This window comes from Trichoplusia ni (genome assembly GCF_003590095.1).
Source record: "Trichoplusia ni isolate ovarian cell line Hi5 chromosome 12 unlocalized genomic scaffold, tn1 tig00000887_group11, whole genome shotgun sequence".
NCBI lineage: Eukaryota > Metazoa > Arthropoda > Insecta > Lepidoptera > Noctuidae > Trichoplusia > Trichoplusia ni.
Window position 1 is genome coordinate 62 of NW_020799695.1, and position 19,068 is coordinate 19,129.

General features: G+C 36.3%; 1 protein-coding gene, 1 long non-coding RNA gene and 1 pseudogene across 4 annotated transcripts; 2 read left to right on the plus strand and 1 right to left on the minus strand.

Moving 5' to 3' along the window:
• The first annotated feature begins 252 nt into the window (after nucleotides 1-252).
• On the plus strand, nucleotides 253-546 carry LOC113506352. Its single transcript, XR_003401720.1, has 2 exons — nucleotides 253-295; nucleotides 433-546. It is a non-coding gene; the product is annotated as an uncharacterized LOC113506352 (long non-coding RNA).
• A 3,901-nt stretch (nucleotides 547-4,447) lies between these two features.
• On the plus strand, nucleotides 4,448-7,573 carry LOC113506353 (annotated as a pseudogene).
• A 4,240-nt stretch (nucleotides 7,574-11,813) lies between these two features.
• LOC113506354 lies at nucleotides 11,814-17,286 on the minus strand. Of its 3 annotated transcripts, none has more exons than XM_026889201.1 (8): nucleotides 16,790-17,286; nucleotides 16,332-16,410; nucleotides 14,945-15,271; nucleotides 14,540-14,665; nucleotides 14,016-14,192; nucleotides 13,280-13,393; nucleotides 12,756-12,883; nucleotides 11,814-12,106 (listed from the first exon to the last, which is right to left on the minus strand). In XM_026889201.1, exons 1-8 carry the CDS (start codon nucleotides 17,150-17,152, stop codon nucleotides 11,999-12,001), a joined length of 1,422 nt encoding a protein of 473 aa, XP_026745002.1. In that variant the 5' UTR covers nucleotides 17,153-17,286; the 3' UTR covers nucleotides 11,814-11,998. The 3 variants fall into 3 exon arrangements, with proteins under 3 accessions (XP_026745002.1, XP_026745001.1, XP_026744999.1); XM_026889200.1 differs by having other exon boundaries at nucleotides 13,280-13,390; nucleotides 16,320-16,410; XM_026889198.1 differs by having other exon boundaries at nucleotides 16,320-16,410.
• Nucleotides 17,287-19,068: the final 1,782 nt, after the last annotated feature.

Sequence of the window (19,068 nt, forward strand, 5' to 3'; positions counted from 1 at the left end):
ACGTTCGTTTCTTGTGCCGTGAGTTTACCAAGTTTTATTTTCGACTTATTTGCCTATTATTGACCATCGCGTGTTTTCTGGACCTCGAAACTGCTTCCTACGTATTTACTTGGCTTCTCGTGAACGGATACCGACGAATATATTTATTTCTCTTGACCCTGGCATCGTTTAATGGACTACGACGTGTGTTTACATTACTTGATTTAAAAATTTGGCTGCGTTTTTTACGGATTACGAATGGCGAGATTACCGAAATACTCTCGCACTCATTGCTATTTTGGATGTGAAGAAGGAGGTAAGATGATTATTGATGATAGAATAAGTGATCTTATTGTAGGAACGATCCGATCGAAGTTTGTACTATTATATATCACTATATTTTTAAAACATAAATTTCACAACCTGCAATTAACTCATTCTTTCTAATTTCAGGTACATTACATCATTTTCCTAAGCCAGACTGTTATAATGAAAGGTTTGAGATCTGGAAACAAGTTTTAGACGATGATATTATAATGAAAGGAGATACATACATCTACAACCAAATAAGACTATAAACATTTTGAGAAATACTACATAGGTAAAGGAACGGTATTAACGAGAAATGCAGTGCCAACCTTTTACACCAGCCTTATCCCATCAGGTAAATAAATATATTTGCATATTATAACATCCAATTTACATGTAAACAAATATGCAATTAACATTTTGGCAGATGTCTATTAAATGTATGAAATAACTGTGAAATCTGCCCCTAAGATGAACCACAGACCAACAAGTGCTGTTTCAATTTTATTTTCTGTCACCTAATCATCGCAAATGAAGTGCATTAACTGTCCTGTTGGTCTAGTGGCTAGTGTCTTTTAGTGCTATGCCAGAGGTTTTTGGTTTGATTCCCAATCAGGAGAAATATTTGTGTGATGAGCATCATCATTTTGTTCTGTGTCTGGGTATAAATTATTTCTATATTTAGAAAGTATGTTTATCAGCTGTCTAGTATCCATAACACAAGTTCTGCTTAGCTTGGGACGAGACAACATTGTTTGATAGTTGTGAAATGTTATAATTATGTTAAAATACTTCTAAGTAGTCTTTTGTAGAATTGCACAATTATATTAATAGGTTTTAAAGTATGTGCTTAGTCTTTTCTAACAAGATTATTGCTACTTTCTAGATACCACCAGCTCATCTGCAGTTGCAGAAGTATCAGTTGAACCAGTCGCTTCAGTTTCAATGTTGGAAGATAAGGAAAAGGACAGGGAGCAAACATTTGTAGAAGGTATGTTGCAACTCATAATGAAAATCAGTTAAATGTTTTGATTATAAGTATTTTTTATCCATATAAATCATACATATATACTTTTTCTTGTGAATACATATATATACATATATATATATATTTTTGAAATTGATTATATATATATTTTGCATAGGAACATAAATAACCACAAACATTAATGATGTAATATATATATATTTTTTTTGTTTCAGAATGCAACATATTACTAGCTGAGTGTGAAGAAACTGTAGATTTATTGCTGATTTTTGATAAATTATTTGATTCGTTCTTACCGAACTGGTCACTCGCGGCTCATGACAGAGACAAGTGGAAGAAGAGTGGGGAGGCCTTTGCCCAGCAGTGGGACATTCCAGGCTAGTAATAATAATAATGGCCACTCACACCGTGATACAGCAAAAATACTCAAGGGATGTCTTAAAAACAAATCACCACATTTCCCGTTCCGGGCAGAAATTAAACCTGTTTTTAATCAAGAGGAATTTGAAAAAATTGTAAAAAGTCAAGATGGGTCTCAAACAGTTAAATATGATGATTTATAAAATCTGATGATTTAGATTCTGATTTTGCAGTTGATTCCTTAATTTCAACAATGAGTCAAATTATTTTTAGTAATTTGATTTTGCATTCGGAAGCGAAGAAATATGTACCCTGGATATATAATAAAAAAAACTAAATCTAATATATTTAAAAATTGTAATTGTATTGTTGATTTACTTCAACAAGAAATTGAACCTAATGCATTTAATTGATGCATGATTGATTATACAAAAAAATCACATGTGATTCATTTATTAAATTACTTAATGAAATATATTTTATGATTGAGACTTCGCCCGAAATAATAAACTTAAAAAAATAATAATTGTGTTTTTTATAAATTGCAGATGTGATTTTTCAATTATTCAATGCGATGAACATAAATTGATTTTAACTAATTATATAATTAATTTGTTCATCAACTTAATTGTAAATAGTTGGTGTACGGGTGTAAATAGAATTTTAACAGGAAAAATTGCTGATTTTGATAATAACGATACTTAAATTACAAGCATACAATTTCTATAAAATTCATAAAAAAAGGAAATAATGTGAATGATATTTAAAACCTTATTTGCTTTGCCATACAACGTGGCAATGCAGCCAGCCTTCTGGGCACGTTTCCCGACTTTGGCAGGGATGAGGATATCTTTTTCGACGCTTTGTAAATAATGCATATTTTTCTTTTTATATTATATAGCTTTCAAAATGTAAATATTAGTTTAGTTTAGTTCATAGTTATAGAAGAATATTATAATTAAACCTTATTGTTAATTAAATGATTTGATTGATTTAAATCATGTGATTTTTGATGGGTGGCCATTTCCAACCATCTACTTTATTTACATCGATAAATAAAATAGAAGGTTCTCAATTATACCCTAAAAATTTAAAAATGGTTTCTATTAATGTGAATTAATTGGTGATTGTAATATACCATAAGTGTATTATGAATGTTAGCCAATGAAATTAAACCATATTACGATTTTATTAGAGAATAATTTTTCTACAGAAAATCATATTACTTAGTAAATTATAATAGTAAAAATGTGTCAAAGTAAAAGTGGTTTAATTTCAATACGTTGTAGACGTTAATTAATAAATTGTATAAATTATCCGTATTTATAAATAAAGAAAAATCTTTATATTTTTGTTGTATTCTTTTTTCTCTTTAGTACATTTTATACACGGCAAAAATGCTGTACTATGCGTAACTACCTATAGCAACCTATAGATATTATGTAGATGAGTGCATACATACATATAGCTATAGATCGCTTCACAGACGCTAGCGCCATCTAGTTTACAGGGCAAGTAGTGAAAAAAAGAACTGATCTGTCAGTGTCTCATCTATACCAGTATTATATGTATTATCTATGCTGATGAGCAACGCGAAGCGCGAAATGAACTTCAACGGAATCGAAATCAACATAGAAATGTTGTGTTTAATCCCCACAGAGCTGCATTCAGTTATAATAGGATATGCGAAATTTGTATTTGTATTATTTTCAAAAAATTATAAAATGTGAAAGTTGAAACTGAACGATTGACATTTATCAGGTTGAACCAGGCAAAACTCCGTTCCGAGGAATACATTCATCTTCGGGATGCCATTACTGCTGATGGAAATGCACAGAATGTTGGCAGAACAACTATTCTTTAAACACTATTATGAAAATATATATTTTGTTTTGTATTTAATAAAATTAGGTCCTTTTCAGATATGGCGAGACCAGGGAAATAGGGATTAATTTATATATGGAGGATATTATAGATTCCAGTTTAAATTGAATAGGTACTCATACCTAAGATAGGTCAACTATACAAAATAAAGTAGTGCATCAAAGCTACGCTAAGGCGGTACGAAGTTCGCCGGGTCAGCTAGTAAAATATAAGGTTTTTGTGTTAATTGTGTCATCATAATAACTAATTAAGAGTAATTAAAACAATGAATTGAGGAAATGCATACATAGTGCACAGTTGTTGCTCATTCAATTTAAATAAATGTTGAAAGTAATAATTTGCGTAATAAGTTTTGTTTGCGTTTGAACCTCGTTAGAAATATAAAATTTAATTATAAATGTTACAAGGTTTTTCAAAGTATTATTATTAAAAAAAAGAAATAATTAAATTATTTCAGTCAAGTTTGAATCTACAAACTGTTGCGTCGTTTTGGCTTTTATTATTTGGAGTATATGCGGCATTCGAAATCTGTAAAAAATTCAACTGTGTAGCTAAGAAGGTTCATGAGATACGGCTTTGTGACGGGCGGTCGGACAAACAGCAGAGTCTTAGTAGGAGAGTTTTATTCGCACCGTTTTAATAAGTGCTCGAACCAATATGTGCTCAGAGGAGCTCGATTCTTACATCTTTGACAGTCGTTAGAGGTCGTTACAGTAAGCTTGAAAAGTCTGACAACCAGTCTAACCAAGGGGTATCGTGTTGCCCAGGTAACTGGGTTGAGTAGGTCAGATAGGCAGTCGCTCCTTGTAAAACACTGGTACTAAGCTGAAACCGGTTAGACTGGTAGCCGTCCCCAACATAGTTAGGAAAAGGCTAGGCCAATGATGATGTGCATAACTCTACAAAACCACCCACACCAACAAATACAGACGTACGCTTCCTTATTTAATTCGCTTGACAATGCCATGTTTCCAGACCGTGCGCACGCGGCGGGCATCACGCTCTGGCTGACGATGCTGGGAGTGATGCGCGCGCAGTCCGTGCCCGCCGACAACGACACGCCGCCCTTCAGCACGCTGTACAAGTGGAAGCACGTCGACTACGAGTTCCCCTCGCCCCGGCATCGTAGACATGCTCTGTCTACTGGGTAAGTACATATAAGACAATTTGGCTATAGTTCAGATTGGAATAAGAACTTCAGTTAGCTAAAATTGTCTGCAAGGTGTTTTGTTTTCTATAGCCTCTTTTAGATACCACTGCAAGACAACGGCCTCCCCTTTTCTTTGACTTCCTCTATTTTTTCCAAAATGAAGCCTGAAACGGAAAGAAATTAGACCATAATGTTTTGATGGCATCTACTTGAGATTTCATTAAAGAGCACGCGATAGTAGTGAGAGATAAGAGGTTGACGCTCCCCTTTCCCTCCCCTGAAAATAATAAAATAAAATAGAGAGAAGTTTATTTCACCTTTTATCATTCGTCGATCATTTCGTCTTTATCGATTTTATTTACTATGAGTAAGAAAATTCACATATAAAACAGTTAAACGTATAATTCCAGTAAGTATGTGCCTGCCAACGTGCTCCCCTTGGGGCTGGAGGTGTGGGGTGACCGCGTGTGGGTGACGGTGCCGGCGTGGCGGCGCGGCGTGCCGGCCACTCTGGCCACACTGCCGCGAGAGGGAGGGATCGCCTCGCCGCAGCTCAGGCCCTATCCAGACTGGAGCTTCCATACAGCATTTGGTATGTATCAACAAACATTTTCTTTCTAATTTACAAAGCTTTACTATAAAACTAGCACTCGTAACGAATATTCATGTATTTTTACTATTTTCAGGAGACGCAAAGAACTGCACAGGGCTGACATCAGTTTTTCGAGTCAATATTGACCCCTGTGGAAGACTATGGGTTTTGGATTCCGGTCAGATAGACTCACAAGATAACCCAAACAACTGTGCCCCCCAGTATAGTGGTGTTTGATATTTACACAGACAAACTTATAGCGCGGTATCCAATCCCGCAACAGTACGTGTTACAAGATTCCCTGTTCGCTAACATCATCGTGGACACGAGGACCCCGGACTGTTCAGACCTTCATGTCTACATAGCCGACACCTGGAGGTTCGGGCTTCTTGTTTTCAGATTAAGTGATGTACGGTTTTGGAGATTCACTCACCCCTTATTCTTCCCGGATCCCCTGGCTTCAAACTTCACTCTACATGGACTAAACTTCCAATGGACCGACGGAATATTTGGATTAGCACTTACGCCTCCTGATCTTTTCGAGGATCGCCTCTTATTCTTCACCCTATGTCCAGCAACAGAGAATTTTTACGTATCTACGTCAATTTTACGAGAACCCTCTCGAGTCAGCAATAGTTCTTCGGAATTCAATCTAGTCGGCGAAAGTAGAGGGATTCATGGACAGTCTTCTGCTTCAGCAATCGATAGACGAGGAATCATGTTCTACGGTTTAGTTACTCGAGATAGTATAGGATGTTGGGACACTAAAAAACCCTATAGAAAGAAAACTATAGAAGTCGTGGCAATGAATGCAGAGACTTTGGTGTTCCCGAATGACATTAAAGTCGACCAAGAGGAAAGACAGAGCCTTTGGGTGATATCGAATCGGTTGCCGATGTTCCAGGCGGGGCCGCTAGATCCAGACGACTATAACTTCCGGATCATGTATGCTGACACCTCAGAAGCGGTGCGCGGAACTGTGTGTGACCCTGACCTAGAGCTGCCTCCTAATAAAGACATAATACATCGCGGATGGTTGCCATAAGGATGTACCTCATATCTGTGTATAGTTAGATTAAAATAGTCCTAAGGCCTTCCTAAGTTACCTACTAATCTAAGCGCCTACTCAAATAATAGCTGCACTTACATCGATAGTCAAATTTATTTAATATTTTTTGGCGGCGCTAATGCTTTTCGTATTGCCTTCTGTTGCCATACTATTAAATTTAGCTGTTGTGTATATCTTCCTAAGTCACTAAATATGTAGTGTTAGTTATTTTATAAGATTTAAATAACATTTTTATTCTTTTAATTCATAAGGCACCTTGTGATAAACTTGCAAAGCGCCTTGCATAATATGTCACGCAAAAGATAATTATCTATATCTACAGAGATTAACTTAAAAACCCTTAAAACTTATATATATCTAATCCTTTAATTTGTTTATTTTTATTTGTGATTGTTCTTGTCGTATCAAGTAATATTATATACCTACTGAATAAATTTTTGCACCTGATTTGAAAACAATTAAATTATTTATGCACTAGAAAGGTGACGGTTACATGATTTTTTTGGTAAACCGAATTTAAATTATATGTCAGGGCAAACAAAAATTGCTCCCTTAATTTTCTTAGTTAAGTTTTACACCCTTTACCCCTATACCCTAGAGGGGCCTCAACTTTAGCGCCTACGAAAAAAGATTAGCAAGTGTGTTTACAGAAAACATCAGGTAAGTATCTATCGTAAAACGGGTTGAATAGGACTGGCAGGGAAATACGGACGGACTTTGTAACGCTTTAAAAATGTTTTTCAGGCTAAATTAAAAAATCGTCTCCTTTTATCCCGCAAGTTATATTCACCCAGTTGTACCGTTCTTAATATGGGTAATATATAAAGATTCAGTAAATATAAAGTAAGACGTACGTGTACCTTCGCATTTCTCTGTGCGGTTACACTGCAAAACAGACGGCTCTTTCCTTAATGTTTCTACGTGTAAATAATATGTTTAATACTTTTTATGTACGTATGTTGTCGAAGGACAAACAGAGTTGACAACTAAGGCCAAAACTGGTCTAACCAAATAATTAACTCCTAAAACCCATGAAAAACTCTACAACAGGTCCGTTAAAAAGGTCTCAAATTTAGAGGATTTACCTGGTTTTTTGTTTCTTAGATAATTTTAGTTTAGGCAGAACTCTGTGTAACCAAGCTGTGTATAGGCTGGCCACTGGAATGCTTTGATCTTCAATAACAGGCAATTGCCGGGACAGAGTTAAAAGCGCGCTCTTTATACTCTCTATCCACACGCAAATACTGATCTGTGACTTAACTTTTATATACGTCATCATTCAGGAATTAATAAACAGTCGGTTCACATATTATTATGTAGTTTTTTTTTATACTGAACGGTTTTTGAGGGTTAGATACCGAAAGTGTTAAAACGGAATTCTAGTAAAAAGGTTCCTTCTGCAGTCGGAACATGTAAGCCCACCCAATAAGCCATATCTCATGAACAGCGGTAATAAGACAGTTGCAAATAATCACGATAAAACTTTTTTCCAAGTAAGTGAAGCAATAGTTTGTCAGAAGCTCGAAAGTCTGACAACCAGTCTAACTAACGGGTGTCGTGTTGCCCCGGTAACTGGGTTGAGGAGGTCAGATAGGCAGTCGCTCCTTGTAAAACACTGGTACTTAGCTGAATCCGGTTAGACTCGAAGTCGACCCCAACATACTTGGGAAAAGAAAAGGCTAAGATGATGACGTAGTAAAGGTTGTCGCAGTCATATATCTGTGATACGTGTGACCAATTTTATTGCCTATCGGTTTTCCTTAAGCATATTTGTACGGAACCCTACCACAAATATTAAGACAGAGAACCGATCGCACTATAAATAGCTTACAGATGGTATCAAGATTCTTGTAATCAAGGATGGTATGTAAAACACACGTGATACCGGGTTTAAATGGTCTACGTATATCGGGTACAATTTTTTGTGTCGTAGATGTGTATAGAGTTGTATGAGCGACTTATACACCGTGATTTTTTAGTCGTCTTACAAAAGCAGCCCAGTTCGTGTATAGTGTACAGTTCGTGACACAGTATTGCAAAAAACGGTCAAGTGCGAGTTGGACTAACGACATTGACGCAAATCCGAGTCGCACTTGAACGTTTAAATTTTGATTCAATTCATACAAAGTCTACGATTAAATTACATTTAATATATTTTCCTACTTTATTTTGCATAAAATGAATAACATGATCTAAACTTTCAGCTTACTTATTGTACTAACTACGTCATAATTATTTACAAGAATAATAAAAGGTAAAATGTGTATCTAGCTCAAGCAATTTCGATATTACATCACATGGTAATAAAGTTGATTTTACTAATTTTTTAAGAATAATAGGATTTGTTTGTTTATTTCGTTTCAATGACGTTATATGCATCGTTTACTGAAATCATAGGGTTGGAAAAATGCCACTTTGTAACCTTGACATATAAATAAAAACCGGTCAAGTGCTTATCAAACTCCCGATACCGATACGTACAAATAGGCTAAAGATAAACAAATTGGTTAAGTGTGTTGTCCAATATTATATTATATTATTCGCAATTCAGAAGTACGATTAACTTGCCCACAATTTAACGTGCCTTTCGAGAAGGAACTACTGCTTTTCGGAAGGCACATTCAATTGTGGGTCCCGGCTGCTATACCTACATCTTTGACAGTCGTTACAGGTAGTCAGAAACTTGAAAGTCAGACAACCAGTCTAACTAACGGGTGTCGTGTTGCCCCGGTAATTGGGTTGAGGAGGTCAGATAGACAAGCGCTCCTTGCGAAACACTGGTACTCAGCTGAAACCGGTTAGACTGGAAGCCGACCCCAACATAGTTGGGAAAAGGCTAGGCCGATGATGATTACTGCTGCTTTTCAACTTCGATAGAAGTGGCCTTTCTACAATCGTTAACGTCAATAAATAACGGTCCTATGTAAATGACATTTTGTTTCGATAAGCCACGTGATTGTGATCTATCCGTATCTGTAGTGGGGTAAGGCATCTTAATAAGAGCGTGCTGCTGGGGAGTTTGTTGCACCGTTTCTTCTCTCACAGCAAAAGCAGTTAGGAAGCGGTGATGGGTGGGCGAAACTGGGTGCTGTCCAATGTAACCTGACCTTCAAAAAGTGCTACTTAGTAGCCTAATTTGAATAAATGAATTTTAATTTTTTGTTTTTTTTTTTATTTTTAGAGGACTTTTGCTGGATCAAAATAGGGGATACGACATCTATAATAGTACACCGTTAGCATATAACATCAGTTCATGCAAACTTTTATTCAGCAGAGTAAAAGATTTGATGAAGAACGCAAAGAATGTTAATAGTTTTGTAAAACGTTAATGTATAAACTGTAACAAAACTACAACCTTTCTTATGACGTGAAGTATACAGGATAGTATAATCGTATAATAAAAGAAAAAATAATAGAAATTGCTATAAAAAACTTTCTTTAACTGACTGTAACGCAAAGGGAATAGTGTTTATTGTTAAAAAGGACTTCAAAGACATTAACATTTTATAGATTGCTTTATCGAGTTGAGTGATTTCAAAATATTTCAGAAATGATCTGCTGAGCGAATAAGATAAAAAAATCTCGAAAATTTATTGAGACAGTGCGGTTTAAAGATTGACCCATATTTCTTTAGATAAGATTTCTATATCACGTGGAGGGTTTGAATTTTATTTCTTAAATAAAATATTTAAAATGTGCATCGCTAAGTCTCTTTTATATAGCTGCACCTTTAACCCACTTTTTTCATCAATGCATTCGATAATTTTGCTGGTCTAAAAATAGTATCAAGATAATGTTCTACCAAAGAAGGGTATTAAATGATGTGATATTTTCCTTATAACGCTTATCCGTTTATTACTGCTTATTTTGTTGAATACACTGGGAAATCCAATATAAGAATAGAACTCAGGGAAACATCGAACTTCGTTATGAATATAAATAGTCCATTGTTTTGGTGACGTCGGAAGCCTTTTATGTTTGAAATATGTATGTATTGGTATTTATTAGGTGAAATTTCAATGCCAAATTTGTTAATTTTGGTTTTATAGTGATATTATGTTATTGATTTGAAATATATTTCAGGTGAATCATTCACCTCTTCAAACAATAAACAATACATTTCTCAACGTCATATTCCAAGTAATTTTATTGTGGGAAAACCGCTAAAATGCATATGCAATGCTTATTCGTCGCTGACACTGGTTGCCAACCCATTGTAGGTAGAAATATGTATTGCTTCTAACTTCTATATGGAACTTAAACAAAAAAAATCGAATTAGACCGTCAGCCAGATTTTTAACCCGGGGCAGTGAGATTGTCCGAAAGTGTTACCGTGGCTTCGGTACACGAAGGGCAGAGAAAGGAACATGGGTGGGTTATAGTCAGTAGAAGTCTGACACTCCCTTCCGATCAACTCAAAGTGGAAGGAACCATTTGATGATTTCTCATCCGGAAAAGCAAATACATTTGAAAAAATAGTATTTAAGTAAAAATTCGAAGGTTAAACGCATCAAAGATGGTAGAACGTATAGGAGTGGGGTCAATAACGTCACAAATCCGTGCTACTCCGAAAATTATAATAATTATTATAGCAATCCCAGTAGCCGTAATTTTGCCTTAAAAATGAGTTGTAGGGAATAAAAAATAGATGTCCAATTCTTAGACCTACAACCTTCACAAAATTTCATGACAATCGGTCGAGCTATTTCGGAGGAGTTCAATTACGCATACCGGTGACACGATAATTGTATATATTAGTGGCATAGATGATCTTAATAACCAGTACACACAAAACTAGAGCTAACACAACTACATATACATAGTTACAAGTAACATATAGAGTAGGTATATACAGGACTTTATTGGACGTTAACTAACGTAGAACGAACTACACACGATATAGACTTAATGATAACGTTTTGAACCTTATGCTTTTGGTATAAGGTTGATTTTTGTGTTGTTGTTATAGTAAGGTTTTATGATATGTTTCTGCATTGAGAAAGAACATGGATATAAAAAGAGCTCGGTTGTGGATATGTATGTTTGATGCTTTATTACTCAATAATAGGACAATTTTCATTTTTCGAGCAATTTTTTCCCATTACTTTTAGTACAATTTTACAATCCAGCAAGTCAAATAAAGCAACAATTTTAACAACATAACAATTTTGATTTGCTTAAAAACCATTACTTTATCCATAAAAGTTAAACATAACTAAAAATATCCCAGTGTCCATCATCGGGTGCAATTTCCGACATCATTTAATTTATAAAACTTTCATTATCCAAACACTTACTTCAATTTAAACATCCTATCCCTACTAATATTATAAATGCGAAATTAACTCTGTCTGTCTGTCTGTTACGCTTTCACGTCTAAACCACTCAACTGATTTTAATAAAATTTGGTACAGAGACAGAGTTGACCTTGAGAAAGAACATAGGATAGTTTTTATCCCGGACTTTTGAAGACTTCGAAACGCGATATAACCGACATCGGCGCGGGCGGAGCCGCGGGCGAAAAGCTAGTAGATACCTAACTTTAGTATCAATTCATCATTACACATTTAACATATCATTGCCGACATCCCATAGCCATCGAGTATCGAGTATCAAGTGATCATTAAGGCTACATCGTGTGTAGTGTCGTGACAGCGTGGACGATACTTATCGTATTTTAGGCGCGGACCTGTCGTTGCAGTGCTTGTTGCGGCGGAGTGTTGCGCCGCGCTTTATCTGTTCCATGAGGGACGTGTGACATGCTCGGGGGTCGGGCTGGGGAAGTTGTTGTTTGATTATTATATTTATATTTAAATTTATTATTATTTAATTATTATTATTTAAATTTGTTTCAGAAGTAAATCTTTTTGAAGATAAATGGTAAATGCAAAGAAGCAGAATAATACACAAGTTAAATTGATAAAAAAATGCATAAAAACAGTGCCTGTAACCAAATTTTTATGTGCACATAATCAATAAATCGACCCCTCATGCTTGATTAAATTGACTGAATAAAAAAAAAATGGTATCTTTTTCGAAAATTTCGAAAACTAATATTAGTATAAGTCACATTTTAAGTATTTTCTGGATGCCACAATTTGACATTAATATCTATAACTGTCTTTTAAAAGCAGAAACGGATTTTGATGGGTTACTGGCTGTATATATAGGTAAATAAGTCCACATGGTCAGCCCGTCTAACTCCACTGCTCGCATGGCACGACACTGAGCTCGATTGTTAAGCTCTTGAACGCCTTACAAATATTATAACATTATTGTAACTTGTTCGAACCGTGTAAACGGTTTTGTGGGGAATTAAATTTAGTGATTAATGTTATATGAAAGAAATAAAGACTTTTGAACTGAACTGTTTGGCACTAATCTGCGAACTCTGTGTGTAACTTATGTAATGCTGTGCACATACCTGTGCATGTGCACTGATCATGTCCCGCACGCACTTGGCGCGCGAGGAGTCGAGCTGCCGCCGCTGCTGCTGGATGGTGGCCGACAGCTTGTCCAGGAAGGCGGGCTGGACCGCGCTAGGGATTGTGCCTGAGAAAGTACCAACAGAATTGCTTTTAGACTACTCCTGCACTTATGAATTCAATCCTTGGGTCACAGGGGGTTTTAGAAACATTCAAGTCGCATGCACAAAGACAACCAGACTCAGAACAAGCATTCGTGGATCACAAAGGCTTGTACTGCACGGGGATCGAACCCGCGACATGTCGAGCGACCAAGTTGACCTTGTTTCTTTAATGACTCGGCTATCTGTGCAGTCCATCAATGAAGGCTGGGTGTAATTAACCGGTGTCGTTGTGATTTTTATTTTACTCAATTAAAAAATAAATTCAACATTATTGAGCATGACCTTGACTCATGATCCTTTACGAACCTAAACAAATAGAGCATAGACGTTGGCCAAGATCAAAAATATAATTAGCATACCTTTCCCCTTGGCCGGGGGGTCAGCAGCAGTGATAGTGGAGATGGCGCGGCGTGAGGTGCGCGGCGACAGCTGCGGCGCCAGCTTAGCGCTCAGGCTCGCGATCAGCCCGCCTTCTGGAACATAGCGGGGGGTGAAGGACTGGATAAGGAATAATGACTGACTAATAGGTGCCTCATGAAGGAATATCAGGTAAAATGTGCAGAGAGATGACAAACTATGAGTTTTGAACTGTAGACCTTTTTGAAGGCTTCCAGAAACATCGTAAAATGAGTAAATAAAGATAAATTTTACATCAATCACCATAATCTTCCGGAACAAAAATTTTGGTTACCTAGAATGTTTTCTGAGAATTTTAGAAATGGATTATGATATAGATTTTGAGCCTATCAAAATCTAAGTTATAGCCATTAAATTAATATCTAATATTCAGTTGGTAGCTACTTTCCCATTGGCACTGAAAATCAGCTCTATGACGACATCCTGTCTCTTGGGAAATATCTTACACGTACATACATTATAGAAAAGTAGTATACAAAAAAGCAACAACTTACAATTTTGAACTTTATTTCTTCTTTTGATCGAGAAATAGCTTTGAGCAGGAATCTATCAAATATAATCCTTAAAAAGCTTGAATAGGTATTTACAAAAAAGAACAACCAACGACTTTGGACATAATCGCCGAAAAATTCAATTCTATCAAATATAGGTAATTTTGACATAGTTAGTTCCCCTTACGTTCGAGATGATGTCTGTCAGCGCTGTGCGACCTGGCGGCGATGTTCTTGCGCAGCGCGAGCGGGCTGAGCGCGTCGTGTCGCGACATGCTGTTGAAGCCCGCGATTATGTCCGACGGCTGAGCGTATATCGTGTTCTGGTACTTCTTGTCCTGACGCTCTTGTTGCATTTTGAAGCCTGATGGATAAGGTGATAAGGTTGGGTTTAGATTGTATTATAATAAAGTTTTTGTCAGATTTCGCTATCGCACATAGTGTCACTAGATACCAATCAACCATATGTAATAATTAAAGAAAAATATTTGAATTCATCGATTTATTGGAAAGATTTGATAGGCAGTTAGAAAATAAGTTCATAGTTATCTAAACTTGGGTCTAAATTTTTGTTCATAATTTAACTTAGATCAATATATTTCAAGTTGTATTCATCTTAGTTCAAGCATTCAAATGCTAACCCCGAACATAAGCTTACATCTTCGGGCATTTCTACAATAAATTTCCATTACTTTATTTAACAAATCTCACCAGTCTGTCCGTAATGCGACTCGCTGGACATCCTGGGCCCGAAGCTGGAGAAGGAGTTGTTCTCGCCGTAGCTCGGGGTGGAGGGAGACGACCCGTGGGGGGAGCCGCGGCCTTCACCGTATATACCTAGGGAATCATGAAAATTGTATAACTGAAGATTTTATTCCTGTTGGTTTATCTATCGATGGCAACGAAGGCCATGTTTTATTAGGTCAGACAAACTATCGCCACTTCTTCAAGTAAAGCCCTGGCAATATCTCGTTATTTCTAAAATATTACAATCACTTAAAAACTAGTTTCATACTGTATAGGACATATTTCATACTATTTAAAATACTTTTCTTTTGTTTTATTCTCATTTAAATGAAGTTTAACTTTAAACGCGAAAATAAAAACAACACTCACCCGAATTACTATCCCTAAGCAGATCCGAATTGGAGCTATTCAAACTATTCTTCCTCACATACATGGAATTCTCGACGTAGGCCATAATCCGATGACCCGTCTGCCCATAAATCGGGTTCAGGTTCCCGGTGCTATTCAGACTGGTGCTTGAGGAGAAGTTGCTCTTCGCTTGTTGGAAGGTTGAGAGCGAGGGTTGTGTCGGAGAGGGGGGGTTGGCGTTGTTCTGGTTCTGCAACTGTTGAAGACTCCGGCGGACGATGCCGGGTGAAGCCGGCATGTGTTTCAACTCGGTCAGTTGTTTGACTGTTTCTGCTACGTTTATGTGTGCTGTAAAGAGAATGTTTTTAGTAAGGTGGTGATTAGCTTTTTATGAGAGAAAAAGATGGCATTTTAGTTCACTTTATAATGCGTCGGTCAGTCGAAGATTTTTTCCTGGATTTTTCACCAACTTTGATTTAAATTAGTGAATTTTGGATAAGTGGGAACGGATTCAATCCCGTTTTTAGGTAGTAATATTATGATTCTTTCCTTGATCACTTCAAAATTATTAGACATAAAATAGCGATAAATACTGTTCATTTTTTATTACAATTTACTATTGATTTATTCATCACTACTTCGCTTAGTACTTCGGCACAAAATAAATTCTAAAAATAACACCTTCACTTGTTTATGTGTACAATTCAACTAATGCGTGTCAACGACCAAAAGGCTTGTGATAAACAAATTTTGTTCGCGTGTGATGGTGTTATCAATAGCCAAAATAAATAATCACTTGTGAGATTTTATTAGCATTGTCTTTGAGCGTGCGAAGATTAAGAAAACTGTGTCTTATTTTCGGCCTATATACAAAGCAAGTCAAACGGTTAATACTTAAAATATATATCTTATACGTTATGGCATTTAGACAATCTTTAACCATTAACATACCTTCAAGTTTAAACAAAACGTTCACCGAGAGGATCAAACATGTTTAAGTCAAACATTGCCCGTTCAAAAACGAAAATCTTCAATTTACAGAAACTTTTGTCATTAAAAAGAAAATAAAAAAAATGCACTCCGTAACGAGGCGACACAGCCCTACAATAAATAGTGTATGACACCCCTCTTGTAGATATTCCATGTTCTCTAGTACACAGAGCGCGACGTGTCGCGATTTCGATCCCTCACAGGACAAGCGTTTGTATGATCCACGAATACTTGTACTGAGTCTGGTTGTCTTTGCTTGTGAAAACCCCCACTACACACATTAATAACTGCGAAGGTCATTTAAAAATAGAGATATTAAACATGTTTGATCACCTCGCAGGCCGTCTAAAGCCCAGCTTATTGCTTGTCACTAAAGTCTAATAAGTAATAAGTGCAGGTAATGTACAGTCATAATCACCGGCGTCGGCGTCAGGCTGAAGCAAGAAGGCGGGCGGAGGGGGCAACTCCGAGTCGCCGAGGCCTGGGCTGGCTGTGTTCTGGAATAGAAGTAGATTTAATAATAATTAATAGATCTAAAATCCAAGTTTTTGATGTCCAGCCGTTTAGAGTTTTAAATTGCATTGTCATCGGGTTTGAAGCTACCCTGAAAATTTTAGCCCGCTAGCTTATTGGGAAGTCTATCTTGCAAAAATCCAACCGGAACGACAAACAAACAATTAAAGAAAATTTAAAGGCGGATTCTCGAAGACGCATTACGCCTTACAAAAATATAGTAGCAAATAACATCACTACAATTGCTATTTCAAAGTCACAGGCGTCCTAAGCCATTTTTTTTAGGTCTCTACCACCAAGTATGACAAATTCCTGTTACGTATTCTTAACTATGTATGTATGTATAATGTATTCTATACTCACTTGCATATAAGGAGGTCGCTGCGGTCTAGATATGGATGAAGACCGTCGCACTGGCGGCGGCGGCTTGCCGAGCGAGCTGGACGAACCACGACGAGACCACACCGTCGCTGTGAAACAGAATACGAAAATATTAGTATCATTGTGATATAGGAAAACTCGGGACCTTTGTTGATTTTCAGGCAATCTCCCTTCTGACACTATCCATTTCCTCCCCCGAGGAAGTGGTCGTCCATGAGCCGCCAAAAAAATGGGTGTAAATGATTCGTACCAATTGAACACATTGATTTGGGTGGTTAAGTTTATACAAAATAAATTATATACAATATTATAAATCGACATACTACTCAACAATCCATAATTCATTGAAATTAGTTTACTTCACACACACATATTTTAGGACAACATTCCAATGTAGAACACACATTATTAATTGGCAAGCGGAATCAAACTCCAAAATATTTATACAACAAACTCCAAAAGAATATACGTGTATTAATATTAATAAAACCTTACCTTCTTATTACCTATCTTTTTTTTTTCAATATTTCAATCATATTGTACCTATAATGATGCAACGGTTTACACACGCATATTTATCGGGTTTTCCCGACTAGCTTCCTTTTGTTAATTTAATATTCTCTGAAAGTTTGTATCAAATCTAAAAAAGTACCGATACACGGCACTTTTTTAGATATTTCCGGACATACATACAGACAAATAGACAAAAATTGTAAGAATCATGTTTTTGGCTTCGGAATTGTTCGTAGACCACACAGCAATTATTATAATTATCTTTAAAACATATTCGATTTACAGTCTTCACTTTACAACGATTTTATTATACAGGATGGAAAGGACATGCAATCGTTAAATTCGCGACATCACTTAAATTTATGCACTTACCATTATTAAAGAAATCAATTGTATCTAAAATAGAGGGTTTTTGATTTCGTCATTTTGTAGCCCTCTATGTATTGTAAACGTTGTTATATTAACGCCCTGCAATATGTACCTACAGCAACGTTATAACATGGTGGAAGCTCGATGCGGACACATTTTTTTCCTAAACTACATATATCGCGTAAGCACAAAAACAACATCAATCACTGTTCTTAAAATTGGAAGTTTCAGAATTATTATTCTTAAATACGATTTTTATGATAAGGGATCGTAAAAAATGTGCTACTTTATAAATACCAACACTTACCTTCACTTTATCGCGAGCAAGGGCGGGAAAGACTTCGACATAATCGCCACCACTTACACTACACCTACACCTACATTAGGCCTTCAAGATACACACACACACACGCACATACCATTAACAAAAGTCTTCATTTCAAAATTACTCGTATTTGCTACAAAGAACATGGTGAACCTACCTGATTGCACATGCATATTCTACAGGCATCAGGTACCGAACAAGTAAAAATAGGCATCATTTTTAAAAACAGAACTGTAGGTTTTTGATTGATCGATAATAATATTTATATGGGATCGATAGATGTTGGCGAAATGATTCTTGATTATTTCGTATTTTCTACATGATAGTATTTTTTTTCTTTAAAAGAAACGACTCCTGTATAAAGGTATGCCTAAGGTAAGCCTTTTGTCGCGGGGGGTTTTACAAATATACAAATCACGTGCACAAAGACACCCAGAATCAGAATAAGCATTCTTAGATCACACAAATGTTTGTATTACGCAGGATCGAACCCGCGACATGATGCGCACATTAAGTTTGGAGTGGTGACCTCAACCAATCGGCTATGTTTGCAGTCAAATTGTACCTACAGGACAACAAGGAATTCTTTTTTGTTAAAAAAATACAAACTTCTTTGCACCAATTTGCTCTTTAAGTCTCATTTCGAGGCAACAAAAGTAGTCCTCATCATGAAACTTGGGAAACGAAATTTAGGGATGCACTTTGAATCTGAATATCGTCACAGGTATGTCGACGTGGAGTAGGTAACTGTATCCCCGGGGTGGCGCGAGCACCAAAAATCCTAGTTTCTAGATAGATGGAAGATCGCAATGAACAACATAAGTTGCGGTATCTCTTACGTATTTCACGTTGAGGTTCATATATTCCGAGCAATGTATTAAATTACTTCTTTGATATCATTATCGGTAACATTCTACAAGGCGATGACCGCGCCTCGAGTACTTTTGCGAATCATGCGGATCGGGAGATTTTTAGTTTGTTATATTTACATTATTATTTATATTAATATTAATATTTACAAAACCTTGATCTATGTTATGAGTATATTATTAAG

Coding starts and splice junctions, on each gene's coding strand:
- LOC113506354 (XM_026889198.1), bottom strand. CDS start 17,152: ATGAATTATGGATTGTTGAGTAGTATGTCGATTTATAATATTGTATAT. Junction 16,411..16,789: donor AGCGACCTCCTTATATGCAA/GTGAGTATAGAA, acceptor CTTCTATTCCAG/AACACAGCCAGCCCAGGCCT. Junction 12,884..13,279: donor CCCCCCGGCCAAGGGGAAAG/GTATGCTAATTA, acceptor GTACTTTCTCAG/GCACAATCCCTAGCGCGGTC.